Source organism: Spermophilus citellus, assembly GCF_964194105.1.
Source record: "Spermophilus citellus genome assembly, chromosome: 12".
NCBI classification, from domain to species: Eukaryota; Metazoa; Chordata; class Mammalia; order Rodentia; family Sciuridae; genus Spermophilus; species Spermophilus citellus.
Window position 1 is genome coordinate 80,758,641 of NC_138198.1, and position 18,721 is coordinate 80,777,361.

General features: G+C 35.0%; 1 protein-coding gene across 1 annotated transcript in view; it reads left to right on the forward strand.

Moving 5' to 3' along the window:
* The first annotated feature begins 785 nt into the window (after positions 1–785).
* THOC1 (THO complex subunit 1) overlaps positions 786–18,721 on the forward strand; it is a 50,363-nt gene continuing 32,427 nt past the window's right edge. Inside the window, exons 1-10 of the mRNA XM_081263164.1 lie at positions 786–903; positions 3,351–3,424; positions 3,515–3,575; positions 4,787–4,853; positions 8,491–8,609; positions 9,039–9,087; positions 9,750–9,845; positions 11,472–11,554; positions 13,028–13,101; positions 17,818–17,926. Of these exons, the coding sequence (XP_081119290.1) occupies positions 850–903; positions 3,351–3,424; positions 3,515–3,575; positions 4,787–4,853; positions 8,491–8,609; positions 9,039–9,087; positions 9,750–9,845; positions 11,472–11,554; positions 13,028–13,101; positions 17,818–17,926 (786 nt within the window). The 5' untranslated portion in view covers positions 786–849. The remainder of the gene's footprint in view (positions 904–3,350; positions 3,425–3,514; positions 3,576–4,786; positions 4,854–8,490; positions 8,610–9,038; positions 9,088–9,749; positions 9,846–11,471; positions 11,555–13,027; positions 13,102–17,817; positions 17,927–18,721) is intronic.

Sequence of the window (18,721 nt, forward strand, 5' to 3'; positions counted from 1 at the left end):
AAATAAATAAATAAATAAATAAATAAATATTTTATATATATAAAACTTATATTGCTCTACAATCCACGATCCCGGTTGCTATTTCATTCTCTTCAACCGCCCCCTTGAAAATAGTGTTAATTTTCATTTCAGAAAAGAGGAAAGTGCTCTTACTCTCTTACTCTCTCTCTTATTCTCCCCCTCTCCTTCCTCCCCTCTCCTCCCTCTCTCTCTCTTCCCTCCTTCTCTTCTCTTCTCTCTGGACCCCCATCTCTTCTGCGACTGGCCGCTAAGGTCCTGCTAATAAAATCTCGACAGGTTAAAAAAAAAAAAAAAAAAACAGGAAAGCGTGCTCCATGAACTACAGGACACACTGAGTCCCAGGACTTGGTTCACAAATCCGCAGCGTGTCATCACGCCGAACTTCAGCTTCGGGGAAGACAGCGGCCCGGCAGTCCACGGCCACAACTCCCTAACCTGGAGTCCCCCAGACAACCCACCTGCCCGGGATTCCCAGGCAGCGTTCCCTCCCTGTGCGGCCATCTGAGCGCAAAGAGCCGCCTTCACCCGCCCTCCCCAAACCAGGAAAACCACAGGGATCTGGTGTGTGTCCGGGTTTACAGAGCGAGGCTACTCAAGTCCCCTCAGCCTATGGGCTACCCTAGAACTCGGACTAGGCACTGTGTGGCTGACTCTAAAGTCCTACGACCACCGGGATTCAGGCAGCCCCTAAGCGCGCAGCGGCGGGCTGGCTGGCACCTCTGTTCAGAGGCCACTCTAGCCAGGTTGGGAGCCGGCAATCTCGTTGCTCCCGACTTGACGTCATCACCCGGCGCCGCAGATTGGCGGCTTGCACGCGCAATCGAGAAGATGTCTCCGACGCCGCCGCTCTTCAGTTTGCCCGAAGCGCGGATGCGGTTTACGGTGAGCTGTCCTGACGCGACACTATTCTTTCCCTGCCTTTTCCTGAAATTTCTCGAATTTCCCTGGGATAAAGCGAGACGGTGGGGTGTAAGCCGCGGCGTCCATTCCCGGCCCCGCCGGCGCCGGGAAGGTAGGAAAAGGTGCACTACCTTCCCCTTCCGTGGGTCCTCTGCTGTCCGCCTCGGCTTCTTTGCCGGGGACCTGATTATCTGGATGCCTTAATGACAGGCGCCGAGAGCTCAGCTGCATAGTGCCTGCGGTCAAGTTCAGTTTCTCTGTTCGTTAACCTGGCAGGTGTCTCCAGAAAAGGAACTGGTGAAGGGGAAGGGCGGGACTGGTTTATTCCCAGTGACAGGGTTCCCGCTCCGCCTCCTAAATAGCCAGATGTCGCAGCAGTCTGTTCACCACCTTTTGACCCTTAGTATCTCACCTTAAGAGGTAGAAAAGGAACTCCCAAGCGGGAAAAGGCAAACAGATCACCTTTGGGAAAGGTTACCAGCTGCTCCTCTAGTCTTGCTCAGTGAGAAAAGGTAGTTTGAGCATTTCGAAAAGTAACACTTTCATGTTACTTCATTTAACTGATAGATAACACTAAATGGGTTATTTTTATTATCTCTGGTACATGATATAGAAACCGAGATCCTCCAAAAAGTTAGGTGACTTCTCAGATTTTTCTAACTTCAGGATCTACTGTCCTTTTTATATTGCCCATCACAGAAATATATGTGTTAAGATCGTTGTTCCAGGTCATTTCGCTGTATTCGTCTCTACTGTTCATATCAATATTTCAAGGCATAATTCAACTACTCAGATATTTTGTGCTTTGGTAATCGTAATATTGCCAGGTTGAAAATTATGTGAAAGAAAGAAGAATCTTTGTAGTCAGTAGTTTTTATGTTTGCAAGATTTTCCCCCCATAACAGTGTATTTTGTTTTTATGAATTATGCCTTGTTTATGTCATCAGAATCGTTTAACTTCAATCACATTAACCCTGAAAGGGACCATTTAATTGAATGATCTGTCCCGTGCTTTTCCAGCTTAATTGAGTGATATCACTTGAAAATATTAAATTGATCTTGATTTAGTAAGGCTGGAGTGGGGACAGCTGCATTTCTAACAAGCTGGTGATGATAGTAAGGACAACAACCCTTTTTATGTTACTGGTGAGGAAAAGGGAGCACAGGGAGATAAAGGGATATGCCTGAAGTTACTCAGCTGGTTAGTGTAAGAGCCCGGGATGGGCATTTAAAGTATAAATCCAGCTCCCTATGAGGTAATACAATGACTTTCCAAATACATATGAATTTACACAGAAGAAAGGCTTTGCAATATTTTTGTCTCTAAATTATGATCAGTTGGGGCTGGGGATGTGGCTCAAGTGGTAGCGTGCTCGCCTGGCATGCGTGCGGCCCGGGTTCGATCCTCAGCACCACATACAAACAACAATGTTGTGTCCGCTGAGAACTAAAAAATAAATATTAAAAATTCTCTCTCTCTCTCCCTCTATCACTCTCTCTTTAAAAATAAATAAATAAATTATGATCAGTTGCTTACTATGTATCTTGAGACTGAGCTGAGTGAAGTACCTAGAGGAGGTAGGACTTAAGATAGGTCTGGAAGAATGGATAGAATTTGCATAAGCAGGTGGGAAGAACAGCATGGATGTGTAACACTAGAATGAGCTTGACAGGAAATAATGAAAAAGTAGCCAGACTTTAGTGGAGAGTCTGTCACATAGAAAGTAGTGGGATATAAGGTTGGGTGGACTGGATAGGATAGTATTATCAAGGATCTTGAGGGAGTTATGAAACTTCAAATCCAAAATGTAAATAAGGAACCATATGTAATTAAAAAAAAAAAAAAGAAAAGCATATGCTCATGAGTGTGATATTTAAAGAGAGAGTAAGAAGGAGCCCAGTGAGGTGGTGGGCACCTATAGTACCAGCTACTTGGGAGGCTGATGCTATAAGACTGCTTGAGCCCACAGGGTCTAGCCAACCTGGGCAACATAGCCAGATTCTGCATCCAAAAAGAAAAGAAAGAAAAATAAAAGGAGGAGGAGGAGAAATTCACAAAGAAAAAGTCTAGCTGGAAGCTCTTACCAGATTTAAAATCATGAGGACCCTGTATCATGAAGTGACATTTGAAATAAAGACTACGGGGCTGGGGTTGGGGCTCAGTGGCAGAGCATTTGCCTAGCATGTGGGAGGCACTGGGTTCAATTCTCAACACCTCATATAAATAAATGAATAAAATAAGGGTTCATCAACATCTAAAAAAACATTAAAAAAGAAAAGAAAAGAAAAACTACTAAGAAAATGACTGGTAAGCAATTTTTCCCAGGTACAAATCTGTCTTTGTTAGAAAGACATACTGTTGATGAATAATATATTTTTCAATAAATAATAAGAAAAATATTTCCAATTATTTGCCATTTCTATTCTAGAAATCTACCAGAGAGGCCTTGAACAACAAAAATATCAAGCCATTATTATGTACCTTCAGCCAGTTACCTGGCAGGTAAGGCATTATTGTCCATGCAAAAGACTTGCCTGAATATTTATACTTATGCTGCATTATGTAAAAAACAAGTTTTTTTGTTTTTAATAGTGAAAATGAAAAAAAATGTACACTTGACCAAGCTTTCAGAGGTGTTCTAGAAGAAGAAATTGTAAGTATGCTTTTCTTTTATTCATTGTTAAAATTTTACTGGCAAATTTTTTTTAAATGCTATTAGAAAATTGCTTTTATCCTTAGAATGATATTTATACAGGACTTTTTTCTCCTTAGTGTGGGCTTACTGCCTGTGAAAGCTGACTTGATAGAATAAGAGTATTGTCATGATGAAGGATTTTGATAGCGCTGGTACATTTTAAGGGTCTGATGATGCAAAGGTTGACATGCTGTCATGGTGAGCTAGAACTAGAGTGGTTGGAGGTGGGATTGTCTCACTGCTGTATGAATAGTAGCACATTCTGTTGTGACATGAAAGGTCTTGTCTAAGGATATTCAACTTAAGAACTAGAATTTCATGTCCTCATTTTCTTCTGACATCCTCCCTGTCAGTAAGCTTATGTACATAACTAAGGCTTTTCTCTCAATAAAGAAATTTAATTTAACCCTGGAGAACCTGAATTTATTTGCTGTTAGTGAGTCTTCTAAATGAAATAAAAAATTTGAGTGGCATATTCTTGATCAAGCAAAGGTTGAATCACAAAGAGCTTGATTCTCTTTTAGTGTTCATAATATAGGATCCCTTTTTCTCAGACAATTCTGCATCAAATTGATTCTTTCCTGTTCTTCAGACTGACTCACTTTTTCATTATGAGACATTGGGAAAGTTACTTCCCTTTTGGAGCTTCAGTTTCGTTTGTAAGAGGAAAAATACTATTCTTTCAGTGTTGTGTAAAACAACACAGTGAACATTCAGTAAATGCTGACTATTATGATTTTATAGTCCCCAAGTAATATAGTCCCCAAGTACTACATACTATTAAACCCTTCCTCAGACGTACAGTGCACAAGTATTACTATTCTCCTAGCCCTGCTTTTGCCTTTGATTGAGTTTTAGCCTTAGCACTTCTGTGTTTGGTTAGCTTATGGTCTTAGTCATAGTAATGTAACCATTTTCTGAGATCATTGGACTTTTAGTGAGTCACTTGCTTATTACTTAGTTGACATTTTGCTAGAATTATTAATTCTGTATAGGACTGTTCGTGTTTTGAATTTTCATCTTAGAAAATATTTTTATCTCCTATATGGAATATTTTGTTCTATATTTGTGATAATCAATGTAATGTCAGAGGGCATGTTTTTATTGTTATCAAATTAGTTAGTCTGAACTCTTGTCCCTAAATTAAATTATTTCTCCTCTGTTGGTAGATAAATCATTCATCATGTGAAAACGTTTTAGCTATTATTTCTCTTGCTATTGGGGGAGTAACTGAAGGTAAGTATGATTTTGTTTTGTTTTTCAAAGTTATATTGGACATGACGTGTTTTCCTCATACCTCTGTGTCTGATTTTGTTCATTCTTCAAATTTTGCCTCACACCCACTATTGCCAAAAATTTGTCCCAATCAAATTAATCCACACTTGTTTCTCATCTCTACCGTACAAATTTTGGCACTTTCTTTATTCTCCATTTGTTTCATTCATTTCATAAATATTTATTGAGCATCTACTATGTGCCTGGTACTAATTTAGGATTTGGAGACTCAATGGTGAATAACATATATGCCCCACCTATATGGAACTAGTGAGTAATGGAGGAAACAGATGTGTAAATATCTTACTGTGATGTAAGTACTGTGGTTGACTGGGAATGAAGTGTGGTTGGAGGGAATAAAGTAAGAGTAACTTTAAATTTCAGATTGTTTTTCCTTTTTTTTTTTTTTTTTTTGCTACTGGGGAGACAGGTTTTTCTAAGTTGCCCAGGCTGGCCTCAAACTTTCTACCTTTCTACTTCCACCTTCTGGGATTTCAGGCATGTGCCACCTAGCCTACCTAAATTTTAGAATCTAAAGGAATCAGGAAAGGTTTTAAAATGGAAACTAACATTCTAGCTGAAATGTAATAGATGATGAGTTCATCAGAAACAGGAAAGAGCCAAGTTCAACATGGCTAGAAAACTGTGTGGAGTAGGAGGGTGAGAAGATAGTGAGAATGATAAGGAAAAAAAGCAGGAATGGTGGATTAAGGTCATTTGTAAAGGACTTTGTATGCCATATTGAAGAGCAGCTGGAGAAGAATAATTGGATTGAGAGAGAATGCTGACAGGAGATTATTAAAATAGGGCAGTAAATGGTATAAGATAGTTTTTAGAAATCTTAAGTAAACCAGGCCTGGTGGTGCATGCCTATAACCCCAGTGGCTTGGGGCTGAGGCAGGAAGATGGCAAGTTCAAAGCCAACCTCAGTAACTCAGCAAGACCTTTTCTCTAAATAAAATATAAAAAAGGGCTGGGGATGAGGCTCAGTGGTTAAGCACCCCTGGGTTCAATCCCTGGTACTTTCCCCACCCTCAAAAAAAGAACTCTTAGATAAACAAAGTGCATAGTAAGTACACAATGCCTAATACATATAGCTTCTATTAAGGTACTAATACTATGAACATAATAATTAAATATCTTCAGAAAAAAGAAATGAAAAATAGTTTATTAGTGTTCTTTAACCATTTGGCTAAAATACTTATTTGATTTATTCAGATAACATGTGAAAACTGGTTTTTAATATAGAAAGCATTATACATATCACATATTAATGTCTATTTCTACAAAAACTGGAACATGCATGGTAAAAGCGGCCTTCTAGTGTTACAGCAAGCTATTTTGTGAACTTAAGTCTGTAAGTTCTACTTTTACCAGTCAAACTTTTTATACAGGGTGCCTAAAATTTATTCATTCATTAGACATACTTAAATGAGTTTCACAGTGCAGTGTTCCTTGCCTATTTTTTTATCAAACAGTTTATAGTGTGTGTTTAGTTTATTTATTAACTTATTGTATTACTCTTGTGAGACTGGTGATACTTTGACACTTGAAGTTATACAGTGCCTGTACTTAGAACTTTAATTGGGAAAGGTGAGGACTTACGAACTTAAACTATAAAGTCTCAGGTGCATTTTTATTTTATTTGAAGGGGACATTTCTTCTTGAGAGAGTATTATTTATGTGACATATTTTAAGATTGTTCATAAATAAATTTAATTCAATTCAATGGATATTTATTGAGCTTCTTCCGTATCAGATATTTACTAATGCAAACATACAAAATGCCTACCCTTTAAAAGTTAGATCTTTTGCAAAGGTTATTAGTTTGGATATCTTATAGGAGATTTATGTACGGTATGCTTCAGAAGCATCAATGAGTTAGTCTGCTTAAAGATACAAAGGAGTCTTTTAGATGAGCTAACATCTACTATATGCTTTGAAAGGTAGAGTCAAAATTTGCTTCATAATAAAGAGAAGGAAGACTGTTTAGGCAGAAAAAATGATAAGCAAAACCATGGGAATGTGAACATTTAGAAACTAGAGAGGGGTATCTGTGGCCAGTGTTAAGATAATCAGAGAGATTGGCCTGGAAGCTGGGATATAGGCTATGAAAGTTCTCGGAGATCATATAACCCAGTGGTTCCTGTGCCTGCCAGCTCATCAGAATCACCATGAGCCATTCTCTATTTTTAAATTAAATTCCCAAGCCCTTGCTTAGTTCTGTTGACTTATATTTTTTGACAGTAGAATACAGATAATTTTCCTAAGTTCTATAATTATTGCTTGTGTTACAGACTACACTGTGCAAAGGGAAGAGAATATTCCTCTTGGATCTACAGTATCACAGAGTCCAAGTTTCATTAAGATTTTAATGTCATCTAATCTAATCTCTTATCTCTGGCCTACTCTGCCTCCCTACTATAACTTCCCTGATAGGTGGTTGTGTAGCTTCTCTTAGACCACACATTGATGGTGTCCTGTTAGTTCTTATTACTTCAACCCTTGTGATGAGTTGAAATATGCTGCCTTAAGCCACCCACTGGTTCTAGGCAGTATTCTCACATTGCATTCCTGATGCCATAGTAGTACAGAGTAGAGCTCGAAATATTACTTCCTTTTTCTGGATATATTTTATTGATGCAGTGTTTTGGGCTTACTATGCCCCTAGATTTTTTTTTCCCCTCTCATGTGTAAATGTACGTTTTTAAAACACAGTGTTAGTACCATTATCTTAAAGTAGAAAATAGAATGAGTAGGGATATAAAAGTATTTTTAAGATAGTCTGAATGATCTGTTAAGAAAAATCTTTAAAGCTTTAACATTGTCTTTAGAGACAAACTAACTTTTTAAAATCACTTTTCCTTGAAACAATACTGTTATTTTAAATGTTAAATCATAGTTGAAACTAAATCACACCTTTTCATCTTTTTTTTGAAGATAATCTTTTTAAATCAAAGATAATTTAGCAACATTACAAAACATTCAGATGAGGAAAAAGGGAAAATCCTAGTCCTAATTCTCCTTTTAAAAGCTACCATTTATTTTGGTATGTGGTTATAGTTTTTCTGGTCTTTTAAAAACATTTATTGTGACACACTCATACAATTTTGAATCCTACCTTTTTCACTTAAAGCATTTTTCCAAATTATTGTTGTCATCATAACCATTGTTTTTAATTGCATTATATTCTCTCAAATAGCTTAGTGGTGAAGAGAATAGAATGTGGAGCCAGACTGCCTATCCCAGCTCTACCATTTATTGGCTCTGAGATCCTGAACAAGTTATTTAGCTTTTTTGTGTCTCAGTTTTCCCATTCTATAAAATGAAGACAATGTGAATTATCTCATAAGGTTATAAGAATTAAATGTTAGCAAATTTAAAGCTCTTAGTGTGCCTGCCATAGTAAATGCTCTAGATGTTATTGGAAAAAACTACTGTATCACAGAGTGTACATATCAAAAATTACTTAAGTATGTCTATTTTGGACTTTAGGTTGCTTTTTGTTTCTTGTCCCTATAAAACTTTGATGTGTTGGGCTGGGATTGTGGCTCATGCTTGAGGCAAACTTTTAAATTGGTTTGTGTTCCACTTGAAGGTATATGTACTGCATCTACACCTTTTGTATTGCTGGGAGATGTTTTGGATTGTCTTCCTTTGGATCAATGTGACACAATATTCACTTTTGTGGAAAAAAATGTTGCTACATGGAAATCAGTAAGTGCTTTAGTTTCTTTTCCCTGTTAACATTATCTCTGAATAGATCCCAATTTCTGAGAATAGTTTTTTTTTTTGCTTCTATTTCTAATATTGTTTATTGCCAAAAGTTTGTCCCTATGAAAGAATTATATACTGTACTTTTTTGAGAGAGCCAAATAAGAACCATATGGAGAAAAATTTGAGTGTAAAACTTGATTGAGTAGTAAAAATTAACTTAAAGATACTTTTGGATGTTTATAGCAGATACTCAGTGTTATTTTATATACCTGAAAATATTTTTATTTCTCTGAAAATGTTATTAGCTTGACAAAAATGACAGCACAGTACATTCTCAGTGTTCATTAATATTTTACTTCCTATGACTTATTATTGAAGGGGATATGACATCTTCTTAAGAAAAATTAATAATTTCTGTCTTAATTCCAGAGTACATTCTATTCTGCTGGGAAGAATTATTTATTGCGGATGTGCAATGGTAAGTAATTAATTGAAAAAAAGATTATTTTTAAAAATGTAAATGTGGTCACAAAAATGTGTGGTTGAATTACATACCAGTGATAACATTGGTGTCTTTTGTTGTTGTTGTTGTTTGCTATTTTTTAATTGATGCATTATAATTATATGTAATAGTGGGTTTGTTGTTGCATATTCATAATTTGGTCAGTTTTTGTTTCCCAGTTCCCCTTCAGTGGTAACATTTTAAAGATAGACATTAGTATCTTCCTTTTTAGGAAACAGTCTCTGATTTATTAAAACTGATCATTAACTTGAAGCTCTTTTCTAGATGCAAACTATGAAAGTCAGAAAAATGTACTAAAGTTATCTTATCCGTGCTGAATTTGTTTTGTTGCTGATAGTACTTTTTGTGACAATGAATAAAGCAGAATAGAATGTACTCTGGAATTAAGACAGAAATTATTAATTTTTCTTAAGAAGATGTCATATCCCCTTCAATAATAAGTCATAGGAAGTAAAATATTAATGAACACTGAGAATGTACTGTGCTGTCATTTTTGTCAAGCTAATAACATTTTGAGAATCATTTCTTTAGAAAAACATTCATAACAAACTGGTTAAGAAAGTTAGATATTGTTGTTAGACACATTCTGTGTAACATTCATTTCTCTATATTGTTAGATCTTCTAAGAAGATTATCTAAATCTCAGAATACAGTTTTCTGTGGACGAATTCAACTCTTTTTGGCCAGACTTTTTCCCCTGTCTGAGAAATCAGGTAAGTTTTTATATAGTAAATAACTTATTTGCAGGAAATTTTCTAGTTTCTACTGGATTGAATTTATTATAATACTGGTTCTAAAAAGTTAAAAATAGTATAGAAATTTGTTATTGTATTTTCTTTTACTTGTAAACAGTTATACCAATCGTAGATTCTTCAACTATTAATAATAATATGCCATTGAATCACGATAAAGTATGTAGATGTGTACCATCGTGTTGTGTTTCTTTTCCTTTTTTTTGTTTTTGTTTTTTTTTTTTTTTTTGGTGTGTGTGTGTGTGTGGTACTAGGGAACCACTGAGCTAAATCCCCAGTCCTTTTTTTGTTTGTTTGAAGACTGGGTCTAGCTAAGTTACTGAAGCTGGCTTCAAACTTTGATCCTCCAGTCTCAGCCAACAGTGTTACTAGTATTATAGGCGTGTTCCACCACTCCTGGCTCTCCTTTATTCTTATAGAATAGTTGTACATGATTTCAGATTCTAGGTTAGCCCTAGATGTAAGATTTCATCTCATGGGAAATAGCCTTGATTTTATCTCATGTCTTTCATTGTTCTATAGACAAATCAGATATCTAACTTTTGGGATTATAATATAGATTTTTTTTCTCTGATCTTAATATTTTCTTTTTCTTTGGTTTTCTTCAGTATTACAATGATGTATCTTTGTCTCAGTTTCTTCTTTATTTATCCTGCACGGCATTTGTGGGCATCTTTAAAATCTGTACATTAGTGTTTTTTTCCCACTTATAAAAATTTTATCCAGTGTTGCTTCAGATATTCTATATGCCTCTTTGTATCTCTTTTTGTATTTTTGATTAAATATCCATTATATTGTCTCACTAAATTCCCTGTGAATCCTAGGGGAATCTTTAAGATGTGAATTTTAGACAGCAGGTATAGTAGCACATGCCTATAGTCCCTATAGACTGAGGTGGGAGGATCACTTGGGCTCAGAAGTTCAGGACTAGCCTGGGTACCATAGTGAAACTCTGTCTCTCCCTACCCCCCACCCCCAAAATAAGAGTTTTAGAAAGTATGTATGTGAAAACCAAGTGCGGTTTTGTGAGCTCATGTACACAAACAGTTAAGTTTTGCTGTGCTTAGCAAAACAAGGAGTTCTGTGAGAAAGTATGAACTCTTTGAACTGTGTCCTTGTTGCTGTCTTAAGAAGATAGGAGAAAAGAAGGTTCCGCCAAGTGTAAAATTTATATATATATGTGTTTGCCTGGGAATAACTAACCACAAGTTAGTTAAGAAATATGGAGCACTGTGACCATAAACAAGGTTTTCCTGAGAATGTTTATCCATGCTTGTAAGGATTAAGCTGGCAAAAGGATGTTTTTTCTTTCCCCTTGTTTTAATTGACAATGCTGTATAAAAGAAGGAGAGAAAAAAGTAAAGACGGTGCTCATTTTCTACTGAATGCATCTGTGTACGTGTGTCTTTCTTAAGCATCTCTGCTGCAGCAGGAATTACATGGTTTTATTTCTGACTTGATCTTTTGTTTAATTATAGATTCAGCATTTTATGTGTTTTGGTTCTTTGACATGAGTTATATTCTTACACAAGTTTAGTTGTCAGTGGATTTGCTTTGAACATCTTAATTTTTTTTTTTTTTTAATAGGTCTTAACTTGCAGAGTCAGTTTAATCTGGAAAATGTCACTGTTTTCAATACCAATGAGCAAGAAAGCACGCTGGGTCAAAAGGTGAGACTGATATAAAACCTCACAGAACATCTCTATAAGTTTGTTGTTAAAATAATTCATATGAACAAGACTTTTAAGTCATCAAAAATTTGAAAACCTTTATTTCTACTTTATAAAAATAATACATATTTGTGTTAAAAAATTCAAACAATATTTAAAATAGAATGTATAGCTAATCTGTAATTTAAGGTAGATTATAGAATATCTGTTTTTCTGTTGCAGTGGATTTATACAGTGGCTATATTTAATAGTAGTAATTTAAATTACTACTATATTACTACATAATCTAAGTCTAAGGTTGACTATGGAGTAGCTACACTTCTATTTTAAACATTATTTGAGGGCTTTTAAAATTATTTTTTAGTTGTATATGGATCCAATACCCTTTTTTTTTTTTAATTAAAAAAAATTTTTTTTGTGGGCCTGAGGATGAAACCCAGTACCTCACACATGCCAGACAAGCACTCTACCACTGAGCCACAACCCCAGCCCCTTATTTGAATTGTTTTACACAGAATACACATTATTTCTACAATCATTCAGAATATTCTCCATGTAACCTTATAGGACTTTTTATATATATACACAAACTTATGTTGTGTTTTTCCCAAATTAGGTTATATAACACATACTGCTCTTAAATTATTTTATTCTTTTGATGTATTTCTGCATCAGTACATTTAAATGGTTCATGAAAAGTCTTTAAACGGGTATATCATAATTCCACATCATTAGACATTTAGGTAATCTCAAATATTATAAAAACTACTAATAGCATTACAGTGAATAGTATTGCCTATATCATTGCTAAATTTTGCAGGTGTCTCCTTAGGCGAGTAAAATTGCTGGGTCAAAATCTATACAACTTTCAAATTTTTATAGCTATTGCCCAGTTACTTCTCAAAAAGATTATACCAGTTTTATACTGCCATCAATGACAAGTGGAGAATGTCTTCCCATTTTCCCAACCACACCAACACTGGGAATTTTTGATTTTTCAAAATCTTTGCTTACTTGATATAAATATCTTCTTTGTATTAATTTATATTTCTTTGATTATTATTATTAGAGTTGAATAACTGGAATTTATTTTTCTTCTAAGAATTGCTTCTTCATGCAACTTGCCCATTTCACTGTTGAATTGTTTTTGTCATTGTATGTATTTACAAAACATTTAGCTATAAACCATTTTTTTCCAGAGAACCTGTTGACCTATTTTGAGAAAAAAACTGGCTTAAATATTTTTACTATGTCTTCATACCTATGCTATGTCATTTTCATAGTGCTCTTTAGTTTTTGGATTCCTGTCATATAAAATTCCCATTGTCTTAAAGATTATATGTTGGGATGTTACTACAACCAGAATTCTCTAATAATTATTGTCTGTCAGTATGTATGTGACCTATTATTTCTAGTATTTATCTTCTGCCTGATAACTACTTCATGACAGGCTGTCCATTTTTTAAAATTTAGCACACTGAGGATAGAGAAGAAGGGATGGATGTAGAAGAAGGTGAAATGGGAGATGATGAAGCTCCAACAACATGGTGAGTTTTTAAGCTCAAGATTTCTTGATTTGAAAAAGATAATTCCTTAATGATTTACCAAGTACTAGAGTGAGGATATAAACTAGGAGGAAGGGAATTATGCTTATAGATTTGTTTTATATGTAACTTTCATATATATGGCTTAAATCCTAAATCAGTAATGGGATGTATCAATTGATTTTGGAATTGTGCCTACTTTATGCTTATTCCTAGCATTTGAAAAGCCAGTCAGTGGCAACCTAAGAGCATGTCCCCTTCCATTCAACTTGAAGACCTGATACCTGTGGGTATTACACTGATGTTTTATGAAATGGAAGAGACAATAACATCCTCTCTCCCCTTCTGTCTCTTATTACTATGTCTTTTCTCATCCCTGTATCCTTGAGCCTTTCTTCCAAATAATTTCTTCACTGTGGCTAGTTAGAAACAGTGAGGAAGAGAAAAAGGAAACTATGTAGGAAAACTTACTTTCACTAGCACTCTTGTAGGTATCTGAGTTGTAATTGAAAAAATCTGCATTGTTATCATCAAGATGATGAAGAGGGAACTGCTTTATCTGCACAGAAAGATACGTATTCCTGGCATCCCAAATTTCAAATTCAGACACAAACCCAACAGCAATATCTAGAAGTAGTGTAGTTCCAGGCTTAACTGCAATACTTCCCAATTTCCTTGAGCAAATTACTTAATCTCCCTACAACTCAAATTTCCGTATCTTTAAAATATTATAATGCCACCAACTCACTGTAGTTGTTGAGAGTATTAAATAAGCTGATGATCAGAAAAGGCCTGCTAAGGCACTAGGTTATTGTTATTACTGTAATTGTTGACATTACGTAAAGTGGAAAATATAATGCACTTAGAACAGTGTCCATCCAGTGTTTTGTAGCTAGCTATTAACTACAGTTTTTTGTTGTTGATGATGTTTGTTTTGGGGGACATGGGAATTGAACCCAGGGATGCTCTACTACAGAGCTACATTCCCAGCCCTTTTTTGAGACATGGTCTTTGACCTGGCTTCAAACTTGCAACCTTTCTGCCTCAGTCTCCAGCATTGTTGGGATTCACATGTACATCACCACACCCAGCAGCTATAGTAGTTTTTTAGAAACCTATTTGTTCATGTGCATTATGGATAATAGAGTGGACCAGAATAAACAGGGCCCCAAGACACAGCTGGTTGGATGCTGCCTAGGCCTGTGGAGACAATTCAACTCTATTAGTTAAGGTCATAGATTAGTGCCAACTACAGAATAATCCCTTAGAGAGGACCCAGCACACCGCTTCCCATCTGTCTATTGCAGTCAACTACTTTTTGAATGAGCAAAGTGTGTGGGGAATTACTTAGTGGGTATATCAGTATATGGTATTAAGCACTATGATTTACAAAGCAGGACATCTACAACATGAAGTCTGTTTCACATTTGACTCAAAAAGACATCAATACAATTTTTTGTATTAAAATTCCAACATGTAAAGTCCTATAAAATAGCTCAATAGTTTTTTTTTTTTTTAATCAAGTTTTATTTTTGGTAAAATAGCTATGCCTTTTTTCTTTCTTCCTGTTTTTCTTTTTTTTCTTTTGAGGTGTGTTACCCAGGCTACTCCTAGGCTCAAGTGATCCTCCTGCCTCAGCTTCCTCAGCAGTTGGAACTACAATTGCATTTCACTGTGCCCAGCTTTAGACATTCAGTTTTAGATAGTAACTGTCACTTCTAATTTGTTACTGTTTACAAGTATAATAGCTACATATTCTTGATGTGGATAAGAAAGTCCAAAAATTTTTGTGGAATGGTAAAGGTGAAAGAAATTGCAGTGGGTTGAAGAATGAATGAAAACTGATAAAGTGGTAACATAGAGTTTAGACAATTCTTTGAAAAAACTTATCTATCCATGAAGGAAAAGAGGAAGGCATCTAACAGGAAATATAGCTATCAATGGGAGGGGGGATTAAAAATATATTAGCATCTCAGTTATGAAAATTTCCTAATATATTAATACATATATAAGGACTATGTATTAATATATATGAATATATTAGTATGCTAATACTAATAGCATACTATTAGCATAATACTAATAATTAGTAGCATATTCATATATTAGTACTACCTTAAAATTGATTCTGAGGCTGGAGTTATAGATTGGTAGTAGAGCCCTTGTCTAGCATACAGAAGTGCCTGAGAGTTGGATCACCAGCACCACAAAAAATAAAAAATAAAATAGATTCTATGGAACTTCAAATATATACCAAGCCAATTAAAGATAAAGGGATAAATCAGAAATCTTTACAAGTAAATTGATTAGCAGCTTGAAATAAGATTGTTATTGTTGTCAAGCATTAAATTAGATGTGAACTTCTACCAGTTGAGACAAAAAAGTGACAAAATGGTTATGTGATTCTCTCTGTAAGAGGTTGCCATGTGATTCTCTCTGTAAGAGGTTGCCTTTCATTTTTCTTCAAACTTTCCTCATATTTTATTTCAAGATGTATTTATTATATTCTGTCTTAATCTCTGAGTAATCTCTGAGTATATATGTGTATATATATATATATATATATATATATATATATACATATATATGTGTATATATTTATATATGTATATATATATATACACAGAGATAATCTCTAAAAGCAGTTTTGTTTAAAAAATATTCATTATTAAATGTATACAAATATTGGTTCTTGGTATTTCATGGATACAAATAATTTGTATAATGCTTTTTCATTTTCCAATTTCCTTTCATGTTTTGGAAATTGTTTTTACTGTGTCTCTTCTACCCATAGAAAACTCAGAGGTATAATCTTATTGTTGTAAATCAGTTAAGTGCATGAACTTTGTGACCACTATTTCTTGCCCTATCTTTTCAAACTTTTGTAGAAAACTAATTTTAGGCTTATAGTAGTTTTATACATTTCTATTCTAATCTCCTTATTTATATACAAAAAAAAACTAAAGCATTTTATAGACTTTCAAACATTAACCCCTGCCCCGCACCCAAAAAATGTGTTAATAAGTATGTGGTAAAAATTATGCTGGTGTGTGTGTGTGTGTGTATGTGTGTGTGTGTGTGTACGTGCTTGCGCGTGTGCGCACACTACCAGGGTTTGAACCCAGGGACACTGAGCCACATCCCCAGTCCTTGTTTATATTTTCTTTAGAGACAGGATCTCACTGAGTTACTTAGGGCCTTGCTAAATTGTGAGGCTGGATTTAAACTCAAAATCCTCCTGCCTCAGCCTCCTGAGCTACTGAGATTACAGGCATGTGCCACTGTGGCCTGGCATGCTGTTATTTAGCATAATCTTTTAAAAGCACTATAATATTTCCCCTCATGTGCCCCTGATATCTGAAAAAGTAATTTTAAGTGTATCTTTCCAAAAGATGAAGACTAGGGGATGAATTTACTTCCTTTTATTGGTCAGAATCAAGAACGTAGTTCTTAACATAATGATTCTGTTGTAGATGACTAAACCAACTTTGTTTCCCATACAAAATTATAATCTTACTTGGAATATTTTTGTGGACATGAAGCTGAGTGAAATAGATTCAGCTTATTTAAGTTTATTTTGAAAGAATGGAATAAAATAGTCCATAACTGTTCGTATAGATAATTAATTCTGTAGAAATAATGTTGAAAAATTTTGTGACTATTTGAGAATATGAAATACATGATGATTCCTCATCCATTATACAATGATGATACCAGAAGCCATTTTTGATATGAGTAATACAAAAAAATTTCATTGATTGTTTTGAGTGATACAGAGGATTTTACTAAAAATAATTTCTTGGGTTAAAAAGTCTGAAAGCTTTATTCAACATTAAAGATTAAAACATTTTATAATGTATTGATTGATTGTAAATTTAAAAATTAAAAAAACGTCTTTCACCACCAAAGATTTGTACGGCCTGATGAGATGTGACTTAATAATGCCATAAAGTCACCGGGAAAGGGCTTATTTTTATGTTACTATCTTGATGTATATCTTCTGTGTTTGACTCATTAGGACTTATTAATTTAGTATATTAAGATATAATGCCTGTAGTGTTTAACATAGGTTCAAAGTAATTAACATTGGTTTAAACAATATAGAAATTTCTTTCCCATGTCCAAATTCCAGGCAGTTCAGGACTTGGAGGGCAGTACTTAAGTTGTCTAGAAACCCAAATGTCTTCTAATTTCTTGTTCTACAACACTTTGGTGTTTGCCTTTTTTTATATATTACAACATGGCACCTTTACATCTCATTTGAGTCTTAAGGAAGCAGAAAAGGCAGATGGTAAAATGTGGCTCAAAAGTTGCCCATGTGGGTCCTCCCAACTGATTTTTCCCTTAGCAGCAAGAGAAGCAGAAAACATAGTGTTCAGAATACCCGTGTGTTCAAATTAATTCCACCTACTCAAGATGCTAAAGCAAGAAGATTGCAAGTTCAAGGACAGCCTCGGCAACTTAACGAGACCCTTCTTCAGTGTACAAAATAAAAAGAGATGCAGATGTAGTTCAATGGTAGAGCACCTCTGGGTTCAGTTCCCAGTAACCATCCCTGACAAAAGTGTATATAATTATTTGTGAATGTGCACATTTCTGAGGAAAGAGGCCATGGCTTTCATGAGCTTCTGCATAGAATTTGTGACACAAGTAGAGTTAAAAACATTTACATATTTGTAAAATAATTTAAATGATTTAATGTAACATTTATTTTATTAGTTCCATTCCAATCGATTACAACCTATATAGAAAATTCTGGTCACTTCAGGATTACTTCAGGAACCCAGTGCAATGCTATGAGAAGATTTCATGGAAAACTTTTCTCAAGGTAAGTTGCTAGTCAAAGATTATCAAAAGGCCATTATTTTTTTTCTCTCTCTCATTTTTTTAGTAGTATTGGAGATTTTATTTTTTTTATTGTATGTATTCTAATTTGTTATATGACTGCAGAATTCGATGCACATAGTACACATATAGAGCACAATTTTTCATGTCTCTGGTTGTATATAAAGTAGAATCACACCATTCGTGTCTTCATACATGTACTTAGGGTAATGATGTCCATCGCATTCCACCATCTTTCCTACCCCCATGCCCCCTCCCTCCCCTTTGCCCTATCTAAAGTTGGCCTGTTCCTCCCATGTTCCACTCCCCCATCCCCATTATGAATCACCATCCTTATTTCAGAGAAAACATTCAGTATTTGTTTTTTTTGGATTGGCTTACTTCACTTAGCATTATATTCTCCTATCCATTTACCTGCAAATGCAGTAATATTCCATCGTGTATATATACCACATTTTCTTTATCCATTCGTCTACTGAAAGGCTTCTAGGTTGGTTCCACAATTTTGCTATTGTGAATTGTGCAGCTATAAACATTGATGTGGCCGTGTCACTGTAGTATGCTGTTTTTAAGCCCTTTGCATATAAACCGAGAGGTGGGATAGCTGGGTCAAATGGTGGTTCCATTCCCAGTTTTCCAAGGAATCTCCATACTGTCAAAAGCCCATTACTTTACATCTAAAGGCTGAGATAAAACTTAATCTTGTCTGGCATACTTTTGATTATAGAATTTTGCCTCTAATATTTTTATGCCTATTATATAATATACAGAAGGTAAA